General features: G+C 49.0%; 1 protein-coding gene across 7 annotated transcripts in view; it reads right to left on the bottom strand.

Annotated features, from left to right (window-relative positions):
- Nucleotides 1-19,091, bottom strand: part of EFHD1 (EF-hand domain family member D1) — a 49,575-nt gene that overhangs the window by 13,962 nt on the left and 16,522 nt on the right. For 6 of the 7 annotated variants that reach the window (XM_024355142.2, XM_054679528.2, XM_054679531.2 and 3 more), the window contains one exon: nucleotides 5,834-5,981. In XM_024355142.2, coding sequence (XP_024210910.1) covers nucleotides 5,834-5,981 — 148 coding nt within the window. Of the gene's footprint in view, nucleotides 1-5,833; nucleotides 5,982-11,831; nucleotides 12,805-19,091 lie in introns of those variants that run through there. The other variant, XM_054679529.1, reaches the window with a different exon arrangement.

The raw sequence follows: 19,091 nt of genomic DNA, 5'->3' as shown, positions 1-19,091 counted from the left end.
ATGGTGGTACACAACTGTAATCCCAGCTATTCGGGAGGCTGAGGCACGAGAATCGCTTGAATCTGAGGGGTGGAGGTTGCAGTGAGCCGAGATTGCGCCATTGCACTCCAGCCTGGGTGACAGAGTGAAACTGTGTCTCAAATAAATAAATAAACAATAAAATAATAAAACAAAATATTTTTTAAGAGAAGACAGAGCACCACCCCCAGCCAGTGCCCACCCAGGTGACCTCAGGGACTCTCGCCATCCCCGAGGCTTGGCCTTCTCAAATCCAGAGTGGAGATGACAGTTTACGGACAGGCTTCATGAACTGGAAACATGAGGGAAAGCTCTCCTCACGGGTCCCTTCCCCAGAGCTGTTTCCTCTGAACCCTCAGGTCTGGGGCAGATCCAGACTGCATCCACTCACTGTGCCAGGTCAGCAGGTGACCAGCAGCATCCCTGTCACACCTCAGGGGTATCCCCTACCCCAGCCAGTTAAAGAAGGGAAAAAACTCAGCTCAAGCTGAAAGCGCCCAGACTTCCATGAAGCATGCCAGACATTTCCATTTAATTTTGTTACAATCACCAACCGCCCTAAATGACAATTTATCCAACTGCCCAGCCTTGTTTGTCTTCCTATTTATAGTCCACAAAGCCGGGCATGTGGTAGAAGAATTGGAAACTGTCCTAGCTGTGACTGTGAAGAAAGACGGGGAGGGAAGGAGAGGTAGAAAACAAAGAGACGGCAAGAGAACTAACAAAGCTAAAAAGCCCTTTCACACGCAAGCTATGGATGCTTCTGATACACTCAGGGAATTTTTAACTTCATGGCTGCGGCTGATGATGCAAACACTCCCACGGTATTAGTTAGAACTCTTAGGTTGCAAGTGACAGAAATAAGCTTGTTCACTTAAGCAAAAAGGAGGTATTCATTATTTAAAATAGATGTCTCGGCCAGACACAGTGGCTCACACCTGTAATGCCAGCACTTTGGGAGGCCAAGGCGGGTGGATCGCCTGAGGTCAGGAGTTTGAGACCAGCCTGGCCAACATGGTGAAACCCTGTCTCTACTAAAAAGAAAAATACAAAATTAGCCGGGTGTGGTGCTGCATGCTTGTAATCCCAGCTACTTGGGAGGCTGAGGCAGGAGAATCGTTTGAACCCGGGAGGCGGAGGTTGCAGTGAGGTGAGATTGCACCATTGCACTCCAGCCTGGGCAGCAAGAGCAAAACTCCATCTCAAAATAAATAAATAAATAAATTAATTAATTAATTAAAATAAAATAAGATGTCTCAAAAACCCAAGGACGAGACACAGTGGCCTGGAGGAGGACTGGAACTGGGAGAGGCAAAGCTCTTAGGACTGGAGGCAAGATTCCCCCTCCATCTCTCATGCCGGTCCGCATGGTAGAAAGTGGGCACCCCACATTGCATTATCCTTCCAAGAACAGCCATCTGCAGAGCCAATCCGGAGCACTTCAGCCCCAATTTCAAAATCCCGAGAGAGAGAATTCGATTGGCCTGGTCAGACCAGCGGTCCATCCATGGTCTGATCAACCATGACCAGGCAGGCGGGCGGCCCAGCACAGCCAGGCTCCAGGGGCCACTGTATTCGTCTGCTTGGGCTGCCCTAACAAAATTGTGCAGTCTGGGTGGCTCACACAACAGAAATTTATTTTCTCACAGTTTCAGAAGCTGGAAGTGCAAGAACAAGGTGGCAGCAAATATGGTTTCCAGTTAGGAATGTCTTCCTAGCTTGTAAAAGGCACAGAAAGAGAACTTAGTTTTCACAATGGTCACAATAGCGGGGAGAGCTATTCACACCGCTATTTTAAGGACACAAACACTGAGGCTCAGAAGTAAAAGATCTCACTCTGGGGACCTAGCTTTGTGTAGTAGACAGCCCATGCTCTTTTCAGTCTGTAAACACAGCCCTGGTCCACTAGGGCCTTAAGCAGAGGTGGAAACCAGCACGGTGAAATAATGGAACAGGAAAGTATGAGTGGCAGCATGTCCTTATACTCCCAAGGCCTGCATGCCTGGTGCAGCTACTAGAGATGGGACTGGGCTTGGAACTGACAAAGGGTAGACTGTGAATGTCCCTGAAGCTCTGGAACGGGGGTGCAAACCAATCACAGGAACCCTTTGGAGATTTCCAAGACTCTGATGTCTACCATCTGCTGGCCAAACCAGCAGTTAGCCAAAAGCTAACCAAGCATCATGGATTCAGGGAGGAGCACCTGCAGTTGGCCCCTGAGTACAACAGGGCAGAAGGCGGAATGCATCTTAATTCATTTGGCAATTGCAAGCCACGAAACACCCTCTCAGCTCCTGTTCCCAGAGCTCACCACAGCTCTCTCCCCAGAATCTACTCCAAAGCTTCACCAAAGCAAAAGTCTCTTGCCTTCTATATTCCAGGGGTATTCAGGCTGGAAAGAGCCAGTACCCCAGCAGGAGCCAAACAGGGCAGCTGTGAAGACAAGTGTGGTGGTGATAGGGCAGGCCAAGTGGCACGGAGGCCACAGCCCACATCCAGCAAATCCAGATCTCTGTGGCCCTTCAGCTCCTTGGCTCTGGCATGCAAAGCTGGATGAGATCATCCAGAGGGTCGTGCCCAGCCCTGTGAATCGTATCTCAGGTTCAGCAAAGGTGGAAGATTCTGGAGCTGATTTATAGAAGCAAGGGACAAGCCCAGTTCATCATGGCTGAGGGAGGGGCTTGTGGCTGCCAGTTCTGCTGCAGACCTCCAGGAAGAACTTGTAGCCTAGACAGACCAACGCTTGACCCAAAGTCTCACATCAGAAACCAGGGCGCTAGTTGGGTGTGGGGGCTCATGCCTGTAATCCCAACACTTTGGGAGGCTGATGTGGGAGGATTGTTTGAGCCCAGAAGTGAGAGGCTGCAGTGAACTGTGAAAAAACCAGGGTGCCAGTACTCCAACGTTTCTGGAATAACATTAAACACCAGGAAGCAGGGACAGTCCTCTACTCCCAGCTCCTAAGGGCTGAAGCTGAGACATGACTAAGACTTCAGATGCTCTGAGCCTTTAATCTCATATTATCATCAAAATTATTATAATAGGCCAGATGCAGTGGCTCACGCCTATATTCCCAGCACTTTGGAAGGCCAAAGCAGGTGGACTGCCTGAGGCCAGGAGTTCGAGACCAGCCTGGGCAACACAGTGAAACCCTATCTTTACTAAAATTACAGAAGTTAGCCAGGCATGATGGCATGCGCCTGTAGTCCCAGCTACTCAGGAGGCTGAGGCAGGGGAATCGCTTGAACCCAGGAGGTGGAGGTTGCACTGAGCCGAGATCGCACCACCGTACTCCAGTCTGGGCAACAGAGTGAGACTCTGTCTCAAAAAAAAAAAAAGTTAATATAATACAGGTGCCAAATGACACATCTAGAGGCCTTCTGATAAAACTCATAAAGACACATCTAACACATGAAATTCCCTTCCCTGTGGGGTGGCATCCTTGCCATGGAAGACTCCTGATAGTCTTGAGACATTGCCCCTAAAATAGAAATGGCTTTCTCAGACGTTCTTAGCCATTTGGGGATCAGCTGTGAATGCCATATGCACTCTTCCTGGTGGGATGCCAGTATCTCAAAATTTTGCCTGCAATTTCAGAGGTTCAAAGACCAAGTCCATTCTTGGACTATTGGTGAGGGGGCTCCACAGGCACAGAATAAGACCCTTTATAAAATTACTTTTGAAAAAATTAGCCAGGTGTAGTGGCACGTGCCTGTGGTCCAGCTACTCAGGAGGCTGAGGTGGGGGGATCACTTGAGCCTGGGAGGTAAGGGTTGCAGTGAGGTAAGACTATACCACTGCACTCTAGCCTAGGCAACAGAGTGAGACTCTGTCTCAAAAAATTAAAAAATAGGCCGGGCGTGGTGGCTCACACCTGTAATCCCAGCACTTTGGGAGGCCAAGGCAGGCGGATCACGAGGTCAGGAGATCGAGACCATCCTGACTAACATGGTGAAACCCCGTCTCTACTAAAAATACGAAAAATTAGCCAGGCGTGGTGGCAGGCGCCTGTAGTCCTAGCTACTCGGGAGGCTGAGGCAGGAGAATGGCGTGAACCCGGGAGGCGGAGCTTGTAGTGAGCCGAGATCACGCCACTGCACTCCAGCCTGGGTGACAGAGCGAGTCTCCATCTCAAAAAAAAAAAAAAAAAAAAAAAACTATTTTGGGGATGGCCACAGTGGCTCACACTGTAATCCCAACACTTTGGGAGGCCAAGACAGGAAGATTGCTTGAACCCAGGAGTTTGAGACCAGCCTGGGCAACAAAGTGAGTCCCTGTTTCTATAAACAACCACAAAATTTTTTTTTAATAAAAAATAAACGATTTTTGCATGCTATAAAAATAAAAAGTAGCTAGGCAAGGTGGCTCATGCCTATAATCCCAGCACTTTGGGAGGCTGAGTCGGAGACCAGCCTGGGCAACATAGCAAGACCCTATCTCTACAAAAAATTTTTTTCAATTAGCCGGGCATGGTGGTACATTTCTGTAGTCCCAGCTACTCAAGAGGCTGAAGTGGGAGGATGGGTTGATACTGGGAGTTTGAGGCTGCAGTGAGCTGTGATCATGCCACTGCATTCTAGCCTGGGCAACAGAGCAAACCTGTTTCAAGTAAATAAATAAATAAATGAATAAACAATGAAAACGAAAATATAAAGAAGTATTATTCTCAAAATTACTGGGCAAGGTGGCTCACGACTGTAATCCCAGCACTTTGGGAGGCAGAGGCAAGAGAATTGCTTGAGGCTGAGTTGGAGACCAGCCTGGACAACACAGTGAGACCTCATCTCTACAAAAATTTTAAAAAATTAGCCAGGTGTGGTGGTATGTGCCTATAGTCCAAGCTACTCAGGAGGCTGAGGTGGGAGGATCAATGGAGACTAGAAGGTCGAGGCTGCAGTGAGCCATGATTGAGGATTGAGCCACTGCACTCCAGCCTGGGTGATAAGCAAAGAAGACGCATTATTGTATATTTCAAAATAACTAAAAGGAATAGAATGTTTCAAACACAAAGAAATGATAAATGCTGGAGGTGATGGGTACCCAGATTACCCTGACTTGGTCATTACACATTGTATGCTTATATCGAGATATCACATGTAGGCTGGGCTCGGTGGCTCACGCCTGTAATCTCAGCAATTTGGAAGGCCGAGGCAGAGGATCACTTGAAGCCAGGAGTTTGAGACCAGCATGGTCAACAAGGCAAAACCCCATCTCTACTAAAAATACCAAAATTAGCCAGGCCTGGTGGCACACTGTAATCCCAGCTACTTGGGAGGCTAAGGCACAAATCGCCTGAACTCAGGAGGTGGAGGCTGCGGTGGGCTGAGATCGCACCATTGCACTCCAGCGTGGGCAACAGAGTGAGACTGTCTCAAAAAATAATAATAAAAATAAATAAAATATATCACATGTCCCCCATAAATATGTACAACTATTATGTATCCATAACAATTAAAAATAAAAAATTTTAAAAATACGTTAAAAAATGAAAAGCTTTAATATATAAAAAAGCATAACATTATAAAAGCACCAACATTTTGCCCCCATAAATATCCACTATGAATATTTTGGTGAACATCGCCAAATTTCTTATTATTTTACTCAAATGAGGTTATACTACTACCCATGCTGCTTTTTCCAGGCCAGCACTGGGGTTAGCTGTCACCTAAAAGGTATTTTTGAAAGCAGAATTGCAGGTTAGATACGCAAACAGCGCTCTGGAGAGGCCAAACCCATTTGTGCTCCAGGGGCGCTGTACACTTGAAGGTCCTCTCGGGGCACCCCACAGGGGCTCAGGGCCACAGCAGGCAGGTACCTCCCGGAAGCTGAGCTTGCCATCGAAGTCCTCATCCACCTCCTTGATCATGCTCTTCAGGCCCAGGTGGGTCTGGGGGGCCCCCAGCTTCTCCATCATCAGCTTCAGCTCCATCAGGTCGATGAAGCCATCCCGCCCAGCGTCATACCTGCAGGGTCAAAGGAATGCATGACCGGGATGAAAGGACACTCATTAGTCTCCCAAACATGTAATTCCTTTGGCTTCATTCATTGAAAAATGACTCAAATACCTCCCGCTCTGCGAGGCCAATGTGGGTTACCTGCTCCAGAGGAACCCCTCTCTCCTCAGAGCGCTTCAGGGCTTTGTATGACTCAAAGCAGATCTTGTACTACCTGTTGGTTTTCATGTCTTTTATCTCCTCAACTAAACCATAATTTCTGGAGGGTGAGAAACATGCTTTGTTTACCTTTATTTCCCCCAGTTTCAGTCAACAAACATCAAGCGAGCACCTCCTCCTAATGCTGGACACTGGAGGGGTTGGAGGAGCTGGCCCCTGACGCCCAGCACGTTCACAGGGAAGGGCTGGCAATTCCAGGAGCCTCCTCCTGGTCACTGCCCCTGGTTCTCTCCCACAGCCATTCCCAACAGCCCGCCTTTCCGTCCCAGGTCTAGGGAAGTTGCTTCCCACCCCTGTGTGCAGAATCGTGACTCTGGCTCATGATTCCCCTCTGGTTCGCTCGTCTTGTCTCCAGCTCTGAACAGCCGTGTCTACCAAGAGGGCTCTGACTCTGTCCTCTAACAGGGCCGCCCCTCTGCTGACTGGCCCCCCAGCCCCCAGCCAGGAAACAAACCCAGCCTCACCAGGTGGGACTGGGCCTGTCCCCTCCTGGCCCAGCCATCTTCAGCCCTGTGTGCTCTTGCTTCCTCCAAGCCACTTCCCCCATTACAGGATTTCTCCACAGACCCCCTGGCTCTCCTCCCTTCAAGCATTTCCCGCCACCCAGAGACCCCTTGTTGCTCAGGTATGAACACCTTGCTCTAAAAACAAATCAGTTTACAACAGCCAAAAGGTGGAAACAACGCGGGTGTCCGCGGACAGAAGAAAGGAGAAACGAAACGGGGTATATCCAGCCAGGCGTGGTGGCTCATGCCTGTAATTCCAGCACTTCAGGAGGCCGAGGCGGGCGGATCACCTGAGGTCAAGAGTTCGTAGACCAGCCTGGCAAACATGGTGAAACCCTGTTTCTACTAAAAATACAAAAATTAGCTGGGCATGGTGGTGCACGCCTGTAATCCCAGCTACTCGAGAGGCTGAGGTGGCAGAGCTACTGGGAGGCGGAGGTTGCAGTGAGCCGAGATTGCACCACTGCACTCCAGGCTGGGTGACAGAGCGAGACTGTCTCAAAAAAAAAAAGGGGTGGTGGTGGGGGTATAGCCGTATATCCATACAATGAAATATAGTATGTTTATACAAGGGAATATTATTTGGCAATAAAAAGGAAGGGAAGGCTTACACACGGGTGAACCTTGAGGGCATTCTGCTAAGTGAAACAAGCCAGCCACAGAAAGGCAAATGCTGTATGGTGCCACTTCTGCGATGTTCTTACAGTAGTCAAATTCATAGAGACAGAAAGTGGATGATTGGTTGCCAGGGGCTGGGAGAGAGGGGCATGGGAGTTAGTGTTCAATGGATAGAGATTCAACTTGAGATGAGAAAAAGGTTCTGGCGATGGATGGTGGTGATGGCAGCACAATAATGTGAATGTACTTAATGCTGTCCACTTACGTGGTTAAAGTGGTCAGAGGTTTTGTTTTTTTGTTTTTGTTTTTTTTTTTGAGACAGAGTCATGTTCTTTCACTCAGGCTGGAGTGAAGCTGCATGATCTCTGCTCACTGCAACCTCCGCCTCTCAGGTTCAAGCGATTCTAATGCCTCAGCCTCCCAAGTAGCTGGAATTACAGGTGTGCGCCACCACACCCGCTAATTTTTGTTTTGTTTTGTTTTTGAGACGGAGTCTGGCTCTGTCACCCAGGCTGGAGTGCAGTGGCACAATCTCGGCTCACTGCGACCTCTGCCTCCTGGGTTTAAGCGATTCTCCTGCCTCAGTCTCCCAAGTAGCTGGGATTACAAGTGTGTGCCACCACACACAGCTAATTTTTGTATTTTTAGTAGAGACGGGGTTTCACCATGTTGGCCAGGCTGGTCTCGAACACCTGACCTCACATGATCCGCCCGCCTTGGCCTCCTAGTCTTGGGATTACAGACATGAGCCACTACACCTGGCCTGGTCAATTTTATGTTAAGTGCATTTTACCACAATTTTTTAAAAATTAAATAAATAAGGCTGGGTATAGTATCATATGCCCACCCGTAGTCCCAGCTACTTGGGAGACTGGAGTGGGATGGTCACTTGAGCCCAGGAGTTTGATTGCATTCAGCCTGGGCAATGTAGTGAGACCCCATCTCTTAAAAAAATAAAGAGGCCTGGCGCAGTGGCTCACACCTGTAATCCCAATACTTTGGGAGGCCAAGGCGGGTGGATCACGAGGTCAGGAGAACAAGATCGAGACCATCCTGGCTAACACGGTGAAACCCCGTCTCTACTAAAAATACAAAAAATGAGCCGGGCGTGGTGGCAGGCACCTGTAGTCCCAGCTACTTGGGAGGCTGAGGCAGGAGAATGGCATGAACCCGGGAGGCAGAGATTGCAGTGAGCCAAGATCATGCCACTGCACTCCAGCCTGGGCGACAGAGCGAGACTTCGGCTCAAAAATAAATAAATAAATTAATTAATTAAATAAAATAAATAAATAACACAAATTTAAAAATTAAAATAAATAAATCAGGCTTCCTCACTGATCTGGTTTGGATCTGCATCCCCACCAAATCTCATGTCGAACTGTAGTCCCCAGTGTTGGAGGTGGGACTTGGTGGGAGGTGGTTGGATCATGGGGGTGGATTTCTCACTAATGGTTCTGCACCATCCCCTTGGTGCCGTTCTTGTGATAGTGAGTGAGTTCTTGCAAGACCTGGTTGTTCAAAAGTGTGAGTGTGCAGCACTTCCCCGCTTGCTCTGTCTTGCTCCTGTTCCGGCTATGTGAAGTACTGTACCCCCTTCACCTTCTGCCATGGTTGTAAGTTTCCTGAGGCCTCCCCAGAAGCCAAGCACAAGCTGCCATGCTTCCGGTACAGCCTGCAGAACTGTGCATGAGCCAATTAAGCCACTTTTCTTATAAATTAGTTAGTCTCAGGTTTTTCTTTATTGCTGTTTGAGAACTGACTCATCCACTCATTGCCCGTCTGCATTCTCCCCAACACAGCCTCAGTAACAAAAACCCACCATTATTGAGAACAACCACTACCTGCCAAGAAATGTAGCCTGTGGGCACCTAGGAATCTAGTGCTGTGGGCTGGCAGTAGTTAAGGCTCCCAAGGTCAGGCTGGAGAGGAGGCCCAGGAATCCCTGACAGGCTCCCTTCCAGCCACAGTGGCCAACTCGTGCCATTCCTCCCCCCCAGCCACCCCCTCCCTGCCCTCCTCTATGGTCCTCCTGTGCCCAGGAGCTCAGGGAGCCACCTGCTTCCCCCACGGCTCTCCAACAGCACCCACTGTCCATCCTTCTCCGGGACTTAGCATCCACCACCTTCCTCTGGTGGGTGCTTCTATTTTTATTTCTTGTGTTTTTTTTCTCAGTGCCCTCACTTTAACAGTATGCTGGCTACTTCTTACTCAAGCAGCTCTGTGCTCAGTGCAGCCTCCTTGCTGGCAGAGCTACATTGCAAAGCACTAAAGGACACAGACAAGATCGCTGGGTGGCTGTTGGTGAGCTTTGAGGAACCGTGAAGGATGAGACAGGTGTTCCAGATCTGGAAACAAGCAAGGTGATTCTGGGTTTCCCAGAAGTGGGCAGAGTATGTGAATCACAGATGCACCAGCCCAGGATCTAGTGTTGCCAGAGGACGGTTTGTGAGCACTTTAAGAAGGGAAGCAACAATTTCCATGGGTTCACTGAAAATGACTTGAGGATGGACCTCATTTCCCTGTTTTCTAAGTTTTTTTTAAAGGACAGCGTTATCGAGATATAATTAACATACCATAAAATTCACTGTACAGTGCATTAATTTTTAGTATATTCAGGTTGTGCCAACATCATTACCATGTAATTCCAGAACGTCTGCCTCACCCTAAAAAGAAACTGATACCCATTAGCAGTCATTTCCCACTCTCCTCTTGCCACCCCTACCCCCCAGCAACTACTAGCCTTTCTGTCTCTATGGATTTGCCTCTTGTGGACATTTTGTAGCCCAACAATATTCCACTGTATCAATATACCACACTTCGTTTCTTCACTCATCAGGTGATGGACATTTTGTTGTTTCCACCTTTTGGCTCTTATGAATAGTGTTGCTTTGAACGTTCATATACAAGTGTTTGGACATATATTTCCATTTTCTTGTGTATATACCCAAGATTGGATGCTGGGTCACATGCTTATTTAGTTGTGAAACGTTACTGTCAAGTTGAGCTAACAGAAAACCACAGCTGACCTGATGTCACCACTCAGGGTGAGCAATGCCCTCTAGCAGGCCCTTATGGGGAAGATAAACAAGTATGGAGACAATTAGGCGGACCGGCTGTTAGTTAAAGCCACCTGGAAAGGGTGCTGACTCTCAGATTTGCTGGTGACACAAAGTTGGGGCAGAATCTAGGCCCAAAAGATCTCAGCAAGCTGGTGTGATGTCCACAGATAAAATATAGCAAAGAAAAATGCAAGGTCCTGGCTGGGTGCAGTGGCTGATGCCTATAATCCCAGCACTTTGTGAGGCCGAGGTGGGTGGATCATCTGAGGTCAGGAGTTCGAGACCAGCCTGACCAACATGGTGAAACCCCGTCTCTGCTCAAAATACAAAAAAAATAGCCAGGCATGGTGGCGCATGCCTGTAATCTCAGCTACTCAGGAGGCTGAGGCAGAAGAATCTGTTGAACCTGGGAGGCAGAGGTTGCAGTGAGCCGAGATCGCGCCACTGCACTCCAGCCTGAGTGACAGAGTGAAACTCAGTCTCAAAAAAAAAAAAAAAAAGAAAAGAAAGAAAAACGCAAGGTCCTAAACAAAGAATTACCATAGGATCCAATGGATGTCTGGACACTAGTATTCTTTTTTTTTTTTGAGATGGAGTTTCATTCTTGTTGCCCAGGCTGGAGTGCAGTGGCGCGATCTCAGCTCACTGCAACCTCCACCTCCCGGGTTCAAGTGATTCTCCTGCCTCAGGCCTCCCGAGTAGCTGGGATTACAGGCGCCCACCACCATGGCCGGCTAATTTTTTGTATTTTTAATAGAGACAGGGTTTCATCATGTTGGCCAGGTGGGTCTCGAACTCCTGACCTCAGGTGATCCGCCCGTCTCGGTCTCCCAAAATGCAGGGATTACAGGCGTGAGCCACCATGCCTGGCTGACACTAGTATTCTTAGCAGCATTATTCACAGTCACCAAAAGGTAGAAACAACTCAAATGCCCATTGACAAAATGTGATCTATACAAACAATGGAATTTCATTCAGCAATGAAAGGGAAGTGAACTCTGACCCATGCTCACAGGCTACAACATGGGTGAACCTTGAAGACATTGTGCCAAGTGAAATAAGCCAGTCGCAAAAAGGGCACCTCATTGTATGAATTCACTTATCAGGTCCCTAGAGTAGTCAAAATCATCGAGACAGAAGTAGAATGGTGACTGTCAAGGGCTGGGGAGGTGAATGGGGAGTTAGTGTTGAATGGGGACAGAGTTTCAGTTTAGGAGGGTGAAGACATTCTGGAAATGGATGACAGTGATGGTTGCATAATAATGTCAATGTTGTTGCCACTGAACTCTATACTTAAAAATGGTTAAAAATGGTGAATTTTGCTGGGTGCAGTCAGGCTTGCCTGTTATCCCAGCACTCTGGCAGGCCCAGGCAGGAGAATCACTTGAGCCTAGGAGTTTCAGACCAGCCTGGGCAACAAAACAAGACCCCATCTCTACAAAAAAATTAAGAAGTACCTGAATGTGGTGGCCCACATCTGCGGTCCCAGCTACTCGGGAGGCCGAGGGGGGAGGATCACTTGAGCACAAGAGTTTGAGGCTACAGTGAGCTGTGATCACTCCAGCCTAGGTGACAGCATGCGACCCTGTCTCAAACAAAACAAAACTGCTAAATTTCACATTATGTATATCTCACCACAATTTTAAAAAAATGCAAGGTACTGGCTGGGAGCGGTGGTGCATGCCTCCAATCCCAGCACTTTGGGAGGCTGAGGTGGGAGGACTGTTTGAGCCCAGGAGTTCAAGACAAGCCTGGGCAACATAGTGAGACCCTGTCTCTTCAAAAATATAAAAAAATTAGCAAGGCATAGTGGCATGTGCCTGTGGTCCCAGCTCCTCAGAAGGCTGAGGCAGGGGGATCATTTCAAGCCTGGGAGGTCGAGGCTGCAATGAGCCGTGTTCATACAACTGCACTCCAGCCTGGGTGACAGAGTGAGACTCTGTCCCAAAACAATTAAAAAAAAAAAAAAAAGCAAGGTCCTAAAACTAAGACCCCCACAGACTGACTTTCCCAGCACAGGTTTTGAGAGAAATGGCGCTCACTTGCACCTGTGACCACACCTTCAGGGGACTGGGACCCTACAGTGAGTCAGGGAGGCTGCCAGAAAACTCATGGGCGAAATAAATCATAGTGGCAAGTACAAAAAGTCCTGAATCCTGAATGCAGGGGCCACAGTTCTACCCACCTCATCATGGTCTGCCCCACTCCACACAGACCTCACACTTCAGGGAGGCCATGGGCCTGGTCAGTGGGAAGCAGCCAAGAAGACGAATGGACTTAAGACCCCACACAGGCCAGGCACGGTGGCTCACGCCTGTAATCCCAGCACTTTGGGAGGCCGAGGCGGGTGGATCACGCGGTCAGGAGATCAAGACCATCCTGGCTAACACAGTGAAACCCCGTCTCTACTAAAAATACAAAAAAAGAGCCGGGCATGGTGGCAGGCGCCTGTAGTCCCAGCTACTCAGGAAGCTGAGGCAGGAGAACGGCGTGAACCCAGGAGGCGGAGCTTGCAGTAAGCCGAGGTCGTGCCACTGCACTCCAGCCTGGGTGACAGAGCAAGATTCCGCCTCAAAAAAAAAAAAAAAAAAAAAAAAAGACCCCACACAAGGACAGGACAGAGGTGGAAGGAACAAGTGGGATCTGGCAAAGAGCTGCCTTCAGATGTTGCCCAGGGGCCCAAAGGCTGCCAGAACTGGGCTCTGTGCATGGAAATGGGTGAGACAGACTTCAGCTAAGTGCAAGGAAGTGCCTTCTGGCAAAACGGCCAACTGGAACTAGACCTGAGAAGTAAAGAGAGCTTGCACAAACCGGCTGGGAGGGACAGTCTCTGTTACACGGAGTCCCAGTCAAAGTAAACAGGTTCAGTGTGGAACTTTCCAGAGCCTTCCATATGTGTCCAAAACTTACAAGAGGGAAACAGAGCACACAGACTCATCTGACCACACAGTCCTCTGCATTTGGGGATTTTCTGTTGAGAAGACGTACCTTGGCAATGCGGTTTTTCAAGGAAACCCTCTGAGAAGCACTTCTCTGGTCAAGTCAGCCTTAGAAGGGGTGGCCCAATTAAATGACCACTAAGGGCAGGTACAGTGGCTTGAACCTGTAATCCTAGCTACTCCAGAGGCTGAGGCAGGAGGACTGCTTGAGCCCAGCAGGTCAAGTCCAGCCTGGGCAACACAGTGAGATCTATCTCTTAAAAAAGAAAAACATGACCACTAAGGTGCCTTCAGTGCCAAGAGTCTGGATAAATGTCTTCTGCCCACCGCTCACTGCCCAGCACACATAGCGTGTTCCAACAGAATTCGCAGAACAGGCTGAAGTGATCAATGTGGTGCATATGACACGCCAATCATTTGGGACATGAACAAAGAGTGAGCAGAAAGGAAGGAGAGTGAAGCGAGTAAGGGAGGAACTGAAAAGCCTGGGTGTAAGGAGACAGCAGCGCCCAGGAACAGGAGATAAACTGACTAGGCAGATGGGAGGATAAGTAAAGGTCAGGGAATAGGCAGGAATCTGTCCTCAGCTGGGAGAGGAAGCACCAGGGAGACGGCTTCCCAGCCCACATAAGCTGGAGCTAGCACAGCCTCCCGCAGACACAGAGGGGCTGTCACATGTGAGGGACAAGAGGCTCTCCCCAACACAGGGAGGGGGATGAGAAAAGCCATCCTCTGGCAGGGCACGGTGGCTCACGCCTGTAATCCCAGCACTTTGGGAGGCTGAGATGGGAGGGTCAACTGAGGTCAGGAGCTCAAGACCAGCCTGGCCAACATGGCGAAACCCTGTCTCTACTAAAAATACAAAAAACTAGCCAGGTGGGGTGGCGGATACCCACACCTGTAATCCCAGCTACTCGGGAGGCTGAGGCAGGAGAATTGCTTGAACCCAGAAGGTGGAGGTAGCAGTGAGCCAAGATTGTGCCACTGCACTCCACCCTGGTTGACAGAGTGAGACTCTGTCTCAAAAAAAAAAAAAGAAAGAAAGAAAGAAAGAAAGAAAGAAAAGAAAAGTCATCCTTTTACCTCTGGGGTTCGAACTGAGAGGAGTCTAGAAGACTTGGGAAACCTTCCTTTCAGGCCCCAAAGCCTGCAACGTTCTCCAGGCCTAACAAAAAAGGTCAAATATGTCAGAAAAGACCTTGGCAAGCTTAGGAAATATTGAAGGAATTCCAACTTCTTTCTTTTCTTTTTTTTTTTTTGAGACGGAGTCTCGCTCTGTCGCCCAGGCTGGAGTGCAGTGGTGCAATCTCAGCTCACTGCAACTTCTGCCTCCCGGGCTCAAGTGATTCTCATGCCTCAGCCTCCCGAGTAGCTGGGATTACAGGTGCCCACCACCACACCCACCTAATTTCTGTATTTTTAGTAGAGACAGGGTTTCTCCATGTTGGTCAGGCTGGTCTCGAACTCCTGACCTCAGGTGATCTGCCTGCCTCGGTCTCCCAAAGTGCTGGGATTACAGGCCTGAGCCACCGGGCCTGGCCCCAACTTCTTTAAATGGGCAAGAAAATTTGGTTCAATTCCTTTGGAGAGAATGTGCTGGGAAACAGAAGCCCACTAGCCCAGTGGGCAAGTCCCATAGAAGGAAAAGGGCCATTGGTGTTCTGCTGAGAGCCACCAGCTGGGTACAGGAATAAAGTGAGTGTGGAGATATGAGCATGTAATGTGGAGGGGAGAAGGGCAGGAGAGAAAGGAATCCTGAGCCAACCACCCCCTTCAATCCCAGCTGCTCAGTCAGGGCTGCTTTCTTTTGTTCCTGCTGGAAGCATCAGCCAAGTTCCCTTTATTTAAGTCCTGGCAGGACTCTAAAGCTACCACAGGCCGGGAGCGGTGGCTCATGCCCGTAATCCCAGCACTTTGGGAGGCCGAGGTGGGCGGATCACTTGAGGTCAGGAGTTGAAGACCACCTGGCCAACGTGGTGAATCCCCATCTCTACGAAAAATACAAAAATTAGCTGGACCTGGTGGTGCGTGCCTGTAATCCCAGCTACTTGAGAGGCTGAGGCAGCAGAATTGCTTGAACCTGGGAGGCGGAGGTTGTGGTGAGCCAAGATCATGCCACTGCACTCCAGCCTGGGCGACAGAGTGAGACTCCATCTTGAAAAAAGAAAAAACCAGCTGGGCACAGTGGCTCATGCCTGTAATCCTGTAGGATTACAGGATTACAATGTAATGCCTTGTAGGCATTTTGGGAGGCCTAGGCGGGTGGATCACCTGAGGTCAGGAGTTTGAGACCAGCCTGGCCAACATGGCAAAACCCTGTCTCTAATAAAAATACAAAAATTAGCCAGGCATGGTGGTGGGTGGCTATAATCCTAGCTACTCAGGAGGCTGAGGCAGAAGAAACTCTTGAACCCAGGGGACAGAGGTTGCAGTGAGTCGAGATTACACCACTTCACTCTAGCCTGGGCAAAGTGTGAAACTCCATCTCAAAAAAAGAAAAAACCAACCAACCAAACAAACAAAAAGTATAATAAAAAGAAAAAAATAATAAAGCTACAACATCAGTGGCACCCCCTCTCCTATGGAGCCAGGATATATACACCAGAAACCTATCTTTATCTCTTCAAAGTGACCCTTGGAGGGTTTGTCTAGTCACTTCCTTTAGGACCTGGATTTGCAAGACAGGCAGGAAAAACCTCACATCTTCATCATCTCACTATTCTATCTGCTTCTCTCAAAATGCCTGATGTCTACCTAGGGCACTGCACACAGCAGGGTTCCAAACATGTAGTAACTAAAACTGGTCGGCTTGGCAGTTCACGAGGCATTGTCTCATGTACTGATCCTTTTGATCTTCACAACAGTCCTGTGAAGAATTAATCACAGCCGCCTGCCTTTATGGTTGCCTGAGAGCTTAGAAGTGCCAGGCACTGTCCTAAATTACCTCATTGAACACAGCAGTGCTGTGAAGTGGTTATTAGTAGCCCCGCTTCATAGATGGTGAAAACTGAAGTAAGTGAATTCCTGGGGATCAGAATGAACCCGGGGTTTCAAGCAGACGCTAAGCTTTGGAGTACAGTAGGAACGATGTACCCGTGAACTTGGAAGGGGCTAGAGAAGGCACAGTGTGTGCTCAGTGTCCCCATGTCCAGGTCACTGTTGTAACTGTGAGAGTTAGACATTTGGCAATTATCTCTCCAGATGTAGACAGAAATGATAGGAGTCACGTTTCTGAATATTTGTGGATTCTGATTTTGGCCTCAAAGCATGGTCCCATGGCTACCAACAATTGCAAAGGAATTCATTGTTCGCCAAGAGGAATGCTGATGTTGCCGCCTTGCAGACATTCAGAGAAACAGTCTCACCAGCCATACCCTTCAAATGAATGTCATCTGATGTAATCCTTCAAGGCTCCTCTGAGGGGTGTGGTGCTGTTTGCCTGATGGAGAAACAGGCCCACCAAGGTGGATCAGCCCAAGATCAGCAGGCCCAAGGAGGACCCCCAGCCTGACCCCCTAACCCGCAGCTCTGCCCCAGGCTGGGTGATATAGCCAGAGGAGTTGGGTTTTAGGGAAGTGAGACTTGATTTTCAGGTCAGTCCTCATAATGCCAAGGTTGCCCCTCCAAAATAGTTCACAAAGACAGAAACTGGAGTTAGGTATTTGTTTTGTTTGTTTGTTTTTTGAGATGGAATCTCCCTCTGTTGCCCAGGCTGGAGTGCAGTGGCGCAATCTCGGCTCACTACAACATCCGCCTTCGGGGTTCAAGAGATTCTCTTGCCTCAGCCTCCTGAGTAGGTGGGACTACAGGACCCTGCCACCACGCCTAGCTAATTTTTTGTATTGGAGTTAGGTATTTGAAAAGATAAAGGAAAATAGACAAGATAAAGAATCCTCAATGTGCTCATCACACAGGCAGGTGTGGCTGAAGGAAGCTGGGAGTGAGGGGCTCAGCCTCCCAGGTAGGGTCCAGGGCCAAACACACCGGGGGAAGGGGGAACACTTATCTTTAACCTGCTAGAAGGTTCTCCAAGCAACTGCAGTGTGAAAGCCCCTTAAGACAAGGCTACCTGCAAACAGATGATCTTACATCAAACTTTTGAGCCTCTGGGAAAGGCAAATGCAGGTGGATTTATTTTCTTCATTCTTGAAAGGTCTGTTGCTCCCTCTCCTTCCATGAAAATGCTATCACATTCCTTGCAATTTGGAATCCAGCCATGTAGAAAGGGAACCCCACAGAATAGCATGCCTGGCACCCCTCCCCTGGGCAGAGATGCCCTTCCCAGCCCCAGAGCACCTGAAAGTGGGAGGCCTGGGGAGGGAGGATGAACCTCAGTTCAGGAGGGAGGCCCTGGCCCCAGTGAGACCCCACAGAGCCCCAGCCCTGGGCCCAACTGACCGGGGCCTGCTTTCTCCCCACATGCTTGGCCTAACCCTGGATCCCTCCCTCCTTATTTCAAACGATCACTGTCTTTCCTTTTTCTCCCTACAGCCTACATCTTTCAAATGCTGTCAGGCTTATTGGAGTCCCCTGAGCTCCCAGCTCCTTCTCTGCCAACATCTTAGCTCTTTTTTTCCCTATAATTTAAACTTTAATCCATATACATATATATTTTTAATTAAAGGCAATCCAGAATAGACCAGGTGTGGTGGCTCACACCTGTAATTCCAGCACTTTGGGAGGCTGAGGCGAGCAGATTGCCTGAGGTCAGGAGTTCAAGATCAGCCTGGCCAACATGGTAAAACCCCATCTCCACTAAAAATGCAAAAATTAGCCAGGCATAGTGGTGAGCACCTGTAATCCCAGCTACTTGGGAGGCTGAGGCACAAGAATTGCTTGAACCTGGGAGGCAGAGGTTGCAATGAGCCAAGATCGCACCACTGCACTCCAGCCTGGGCAATAGAGTGAAACTCAGTCTCAAAAAAAAAAAAAAAAAAAAAAAAGGCTGCTGGGCATGGTGGCTCATGCCTGTAATCCCAGCACTTTGGGAGGCCGAGGCGGGCGGATCACCTGAGGTCAGGAGTTCGAGACCAGCCTGGCCAACATGGTGAAACCCTGTCTCTACTAAAAATACAAAATTAGCCGTGTGTGGTGGCGCATGCCTGTAATCCCAGCTACTCAGGAGGCTGAGACAGGAGAATCGCTTGGACCTAGGAGGCGGAGATTGCAGTGAGCCAAGATTGCACCACTGCACTCCAGCCTGGACAATGAAAATGAAACACCTTCTTAAAAAAAAAAAAAAAAAAAAAAAAAAAAAAAAAAAGCAACCCAGAACAGTAAAGAAAAACTACCCGTAAAAAGACCCTGCACCGCTGTTTGCATCCTAGAGCTTCCTTGTGGACTTGTGGCCTTTTCCCATATTTTCCATTTTCTCAGTTCCTTTCATCTTTGCTATTGTTACTTTTTAGAGATAGGGCCTCGCTATGTTGCCCAGGCTGGAGTGCAGTGGCTATTCACAGGAGCAATCCCACTGCTGACCAGCACGGGAGTTTTGACCTGCTGCTTCTGACCCGGACCAGTTCACCCCTCTTTAGGCAGCCTGGTGATCCCCCCTAACCCCACCTCCCCTCTTGGGAAGTCACCGTATTGATGCTGAGCTCAGTGTGGGCACCCGATGGGCACAGAGCACAGAAAGCCCAGAACTCTTGGGCTCAGGAGATCCTCCTAAGTGGCTGGAACTCCAGGCATGTATCACCACGCTCAGTCCCTTTCATCTTTATAGGCTCCAGACTCTGTTAGGGGGAGACTCTGGTTCCACTGGCAGTTGGAAAGATTCTA

This window comes from Pan troglodytes, chromosome 13, assembly GCF_028858775.2.
Source record: "Pan troglodytes isolate AG18354 chromosome 13, NHGRI_mPanTro3-v2.0_pri, whole genome shotgun sequence".
NCBI lineage: Eukaryota > Metazoa > Chordata > Mammalia > Primates > Hominidae > Pan > Pan troglodytes.
Note: the sequence above shows the minus strand (reverse complement) of the source record. Positions and strands in the feature narration are given on the sequence as shown.